This window comes from Saccostrea cucullata, unplaced genomic scaffold (genome assembly GCF_032062105.1).
Source record: "Saccostrea cucullata isolate Sc308-1 unplaced genomic scaffold, CSIRO_AGI_Scuc_v1 ctg9728, whole genome shotgun sequence".
NCBI lineage: Eukaryota > Metazoa > Mollusca > Bivalvia > Ostreida > Ostreidae > Saccostrea > Saccostrea cuccullata.
Window position 1 is genome coordinate 6,127 of NW_026924307.1, and position 5,843 is coordinate 11,969.

At 35.4% G+C, this 5,843-nt stretch overlaps 1 protein-coding gene and 1 long non-coding RNA gene across 2 annotated transcripts; one reads left to right on the top strand and one right to left on the bottom strand.

Moving 5' to 3' along the window:
* The first annotated feature begins 2,993 nt into the window (after positions 1–2,993).
* LOC134266182 (uncharacterized) lies at positions 2,994–4,122 on the top strand. Its single transcript, XR_009991912.1, has 3 exons — positions 2,994–3,111; positions 3,354–3,495; positions 3,970–4,122. It is a non-coding gene; the product is annotated as an uncharacterized LOC134266182 (long non-coding RNA).
* Positions 4,123–4,124: 2 nt separating this feature from the next.
* Positions 4,125–5,226, bottom strand: LOC134266180 (uncharacterized). Its single transcript, XM_062748411.1, has 2 exons — positions 4,194–5,226; positions 4,125–4,135 (listed from the first exon to the last, which is right to left on the bottom strand). Exons 1-2 carry the CDS (start codon positions 5,203–5,205, stop codon positions 4,125–4,127), a joined length of 1,023 nt encoding a protein of 340 aa, XP_062604395.1. The 5' UTR covers positions 5,206–5,226.
* Between the last annotated feature and the right edge of the window lie 617 nt (positions 5,227–5,843).

The window sequence follows — 5,843 nt, forward strand, 5'->3', positions numbered from 1 at the left end:
TCTCAGTCATTTGCCAGTGAAAGGCGACAATTTATACCACCAATACATAGTCCTTAGTTATATATGTAAGGAAGGATTGGATTTGTCCCCGTCAGCAACTACTGCGACATTTGACCTTGGTGTAAACAACCTTATCCACGATTGTTTCTCCGTTCTGAAGTGGAATTATTCGAACCTTAGACGTAAGGACCACCGCGCAACGAAGAAATTTCATCACTTGTGTAGTGTCGTGGTAGGTGTGCATGTCTTATAATTGCAGGGGTTAACCTCACGAATATCACATTTTTATTTTAAATTAACACGTTTACATTAGCGTTATCTTATAATTAAATAAGTGTTTATACAAGACATTAGTGTTAATCATCTGAATCTTCAAATTTGAAACTGTTTTAAATTCTAAACATTATCTGACCATTCTTTGTACTTAAATTAATTTGAAAAATGTCGACCGGTAAAAACAAATTGTCGTAATTGCAATTGCCTGACTACTTATGAATATTTATGTAAAAGCTATTCTGCTTTCAATGTAAATTTAGTTTGTTAGTTAATGATTTATTGTTTACCTTTTAATTGTAAAAGAGAGTCCAATTAAGTGGGGTTATCCTTGTTAATTTTTTGAAATAAAATTTTGAAGACATACTTCCTGATGCATGTTTCAATAAAAATGCATTTTTTAGTTTGTAACTTTTCGTTTCTTAAATTGTTTCAAGAAAAAAAAAGAACTTTAATTAGGATTATTAAAATTGCATGGTTCGCCTAAGTTGGAGAGTCATTACATTTTTCTTCGTTAAAACTTTCGTTCAAGGCCTTTCGAATGATATATTTTCATTGAAATTATTGCATCTAGATTTGCGAGTTATCAACATTATAAAGTGGGAAATTATACAATTAAGTTAAGTCCTTGTGAACATTTTGCAAGTGAAATTAAAAATGCATTTATTTGAAACAATTACATGGAAAAAAAGGCCATTTGTCGTGGCTGTGTTGGAATTGAATGAAGCTTTTTACAGGCAAATAAACATTTGATTTTTACATAAGAACAATTATATCAAACTGTGAAAATAGCTTCTTTAGAAAACATTTTTCGTGGCTGTGTTGATATTGAAGCTTTTTACAGGCAAGAAAACATCTGATTTTTACACAGCACACTTTATCAAACTGTGAAAATAGTACCCCCACTTTACATGGAGTGATTATCAACGATAAGATGTATGAGTTAAAGGTTGAAATGAGAAATAATTATGTTAAACATAAATGTTAACAAGTTGCTTAATGATCATAATACATTTCATCATTCCATTGCTATTAGTTGACATTCTAACTATGAAATGATTTTGAAATTTGTAATTTGTTTGGACAGTAACATTGACGATAATATTTCATCATTGCAAAGAAGATGTTATGTGTCAGGATTTTGCTATAAATTTGAAGAACCCCTTAAATGAATTAATAATGAAAAGAAAAATTACATCTTGGTAATATATAGCTAAATTATAATCATATCTACTGTCATCAGAGGATCAAAAGGACACACAGACTGTAGGCAATTTTCAAAATTCATTCAAGGTTAATCGTATTTGGTAATCATCTATTATGCCCTTTGCTATAAAAGGTATGAGAGATTTCAACGGTTCATGTATATTTGGACAAAGTTGCTTTCAATACAAGTCTAGAGGTAGGCGCGAAACTTGTTTTAGCAAAAAAAGTATGGAAAACTCTTATAATACATAAACTACTGCTACTGTATATAAGAGGGAAATCACCTTTCATTAGGGTTTTATTGCAATTTTTGTGGCTAAAGGAGCCCTTTTATTGGGAATATCTATTTTATATTTTTTTTATTAAATCAAAGAATCTGCAGCTTTCTCAAATAGCATATAAATTTTTACATCTTTTTTGCAATATTTAAATGCAACGGGAAGGAAATCGAATGGTAAAAAAATACTTTTAACCGAATGATATCATAAATTTGATGTATTTATGAATTATATAAATTTACTCTATATACTGTACACATGTCTCGTTAGAAATATTATACAGCCAAAACTCAGAGAAAAATACATTTCTAAAAATTACTAGGGACTACATGAACACTTTCTTCGGTTTTTCTCCTCCATTCAAATTTCCTTGATGTGAAGTTTTTGTGACGAAAAGGATTTTCTGTAAATGTGAATCATCTAGGTTTTTGTTAATTTTATTTATAATGTGGATATACTACGTTAACCCTTTGTATAATCAATGAAAATAATACATTTTTTTATATTTCTAATCAGACGGTATTTTATTTACAGATGCAGAAGCTATTAATACTTTTCTTCTTTTTGTGTTTGATTTACACCGCCGATTCATGCATGGATTGCCGGAGAAATGGCGTAAGTTATAGGGGAAACAGTGACTTTAGTTTTGATGAGCGGTGTTACCTCTTCCATTGTCGATGTTACTGTAATGGATCATGGGACTGCCCCTCCTTCCTGACCCGGAACCTCTGCCGAAAACCCACAGGATCCAATCAGTGTCGAACATGTCAAGCAAATGGGGTAGAGTACCCAGGAAACAGTGACTTTAGTTTTGATGAGGGGTGTTACCGCTTCAATGGATCAAGAAACTGCCCCTCTACGAGGACACAGAACATCTGTCGACGCCCACAAGTACCAGATAGAAGCTCTCCGGGGTGTACAGTAAAAGGGAGAAATTACACTGCCGGGCAATTCTACTATGACGACGTCTGCCTCAGAATTTTCTGTGAATGTGATTGTAACAGGTCGTATAGCTGCACTTCCGACATGAACATCTGCTAACCGTTTCATTATATGCAATGAACATTCTGTCATTAAAGGTCTTACGCAAGGAAATAGCCAATCAAAATGAACTTAGTCAATTGAAGTTCCATATACAGTGTATATAGAGAAATTTTTTTTTTCTTTTTTCATTTTTGGCAATTTGTTTTAGGCCTACAGTATTAAAATTGGACTCATGTACTAGGAATATCATTTCTTTAGCAGAATTATCTCACTGAATTAAAAGGAACTCTTTTTTCAGGTGCGCATGATGCAACTTCCTGGATGGTGTGTAGGCTGTTTGTCAACATGTGAATCCCACGTGCATTTCGGGGTAGGTATGTTTACTGTCGATTTTCTTTCTTAAAAGCCGCATAAGGCATATTTTTTCTGATCTCAAATTTTTGTTTAAGCATTAATCTTTATTTTCTCTTTCATGAATTTTCTGCTGAGAGTCTAATAAATTAAATAATTTAATTCAAGCTTTATAGTAATATATAGTGAAATTATTTCCTTGTGTGAGACCTAAAGAGAAACAGGTAACTCTCATTTTCACTAAAATTTCTCTGATTTCAGGAGTTGTCTCCCCTTGAAAAGATCAATAATGGCGGATAAACAATGCGGCATGCAGTCTTGTCACCAACGGACAGTTTTGACCACCCGTGTACCCATATTTCTACCAGATACCTCTGAAACCTTTGTTGTGTTCATCACACAGGTAGGAAAAACAAGATTTTTAATTCAAATAATTTTAATGAGCTAAATAATAAAGAATATAACATTTTTACATGTACAGACTCTCTCGTATAACAAAATGTCACATTTTACACATACAATAATACATTATTCAAATGTCCTCATTTTCCCCATTAACACAGTTGAAAATAATCAATGCATAATGAACCATAAAAACAATTATTACATGTAAGATAGTTCACAAAATATATTTTAAATACAAATTTTATACATTTGAAATACATGTACATATCATCAATGCCCCCCCCCCCCCCCTTTCACAGTCTTACAACTTCCTTTTTAATTTTGGATCTGTTAATGATTTACTGTAAGTGTCTTTAGATTTTTTATCGTACAGCTGATATCTTTTAGATCTGTAGTATTTTCTTTGAAATTTATATTTTAACAGTTTTTGTTTCATTTTAAAGTAATTTTGTCTATTTTGTTGTTGTTTTAGATGATGGACCACTCTACTTCCTTTTACAACAGGTGCCCCTACAGATTCACAAAGTTCCAGTGTTGAGTTTCCATGACCCCTATTCAGTGAGTGTACAACTTTATGTATTCTACTTTCAAAATTTCTACTACTTGTAATACATTTTGGATTTGATTTTAAATATGCTCTATTTACAGATTCAGATTTTTGTGTACAAGTATGACATTTGATTCTTTCAAGATTACTTTGTCCTAAAGTCAAATTTATACAGTCTTTTAACAAACATTTGTCTTTTTCTGTCATGTTTAATTCAAAGTCACTAGGCAACACTGAAGATTTCCACTTATTGCTTTTCAGTCCACGACAGGAAAAGGAATAGAGTTGACAGGACTTTCCGCACTGTCCCTGGTAGCAGTTTATGAGGGAACCAACCGCAGTAGACATAGCACGCTTCATCAAAGGTAAGTCGCCGGAGTAGTGTTTGTAGCAATTCTCGTACTCTGTCCTGCATCGAAGCTTCAGGTCCAAGGCAAATCTTCGCTGCATGGATTCTCTTATGGCCTTGGTTCTTCCCGGAAACATATGACTGCTGAATGGAGCCTTAGCAGTCTGTTTTCTTTGAGAGTCAAAGAAGTGACGCAAGTCCTTAAGGTTTTCAATCACATGTCCTTGTTTTTCAGATGCACCAGATGCAGCGGCACTGTCTCCATCACTGGTGAAATGGGATATTACTAGTGGCCGGTCATCACTCTGTAACTCACCGACACAATTAGCGGCCCATCTCTTCTCGTCTCCAATGGTGGTCTTCGGAGGAATGGTTGCAGTGCAATCTTCATGTCCTGGGCAGGTAACCTCTTTTCCTTTGCTTCGTAGGTGTGCGCCTTTCTTACAAAGTTTATTCCCACAGAAAACTGCTACCACATTCTTCCTCTGAGTTACATTTTCACTTACGGTATACGTCACTTGGGTGGCAGCTTGGAATGGGGTTTTCCCAATGGCACTGAAGGTGGCATTATTGTACCGAGCATCTCCTTCGGCTCTGATGGGGGTATCCGGAAGTCCACATTTTTCATTAAGTTCTTGAATATTCTGCCGAATTTTCTTCATACTGTTTTTATTTACATCAGTTATAATTTTCCCCACTTTGTTGCAGGTCTGTTGCATGTTGGCGGCTGACGCTGGTTCAATATTTGCACCAAGAAGCATACCACGCATACCCTCTGTTGTAAGACTGGTACCCAGGTGACCGACGGCCATGGCCACATTCAGCTGTGCAGCTCTTCGTCCCCTTCCAGATCTTCTCACCTCTTCGTAAAGCTTTCTCGGTGACTGGTATAGTGGCACTTCTTACATCGGATGGAAAGGATCCATGCCAGGCCTCGTTTTTCCTCCCCATGCTGATTCCAGTCCAGTGGACCATCACAGTCAGGAAACTTCTGTAAGTGTTCTTTGAATGCATTGTTCCACAATTTAGCAGTCTTTTCTTGGTGAAGTACCTTGTATAATTTTGCATTTGGGTCATCTGACACAGATTCCATGTAGGTGTCCACTGGCTGGACCTCACTTGGCCCGGGTCGTAAAAACTTCATCTCGCTGCTTCGGCTCTTGGCATCTATAACTGTAAACACCCCATTTTTCTGTGGCCGTACAATGCCCTGAAACTCTTCTTTACTTAGTCTTCTTATGGGAACTAGAGATTGGACTGGGCTGGTGGTCCCTATTTTCTTCTGGCCTTTGTTGTGAGGAATACTTCCTTTTTTGTATTGATGTTGATGCAACCATTTTGGTCCTTTCTTTGGCATGGTAATTATTTAACTGTATACTTGTAGACTTTTTCTAAGAATATGCTATTGTATGTGGTGCACATTTTTAAGTATTGTAAACTTTTGTGTTGT

Excerpts from the sequence above, each read along its gene's own strand:
- LOC134266180 (XM_062748411.1), bottom strand. The coding sequence starts at position 5,205 with ATGGCCGTCGGTCACCTGGGTACCAGTCTTACAACAGAGGGTATGCGT.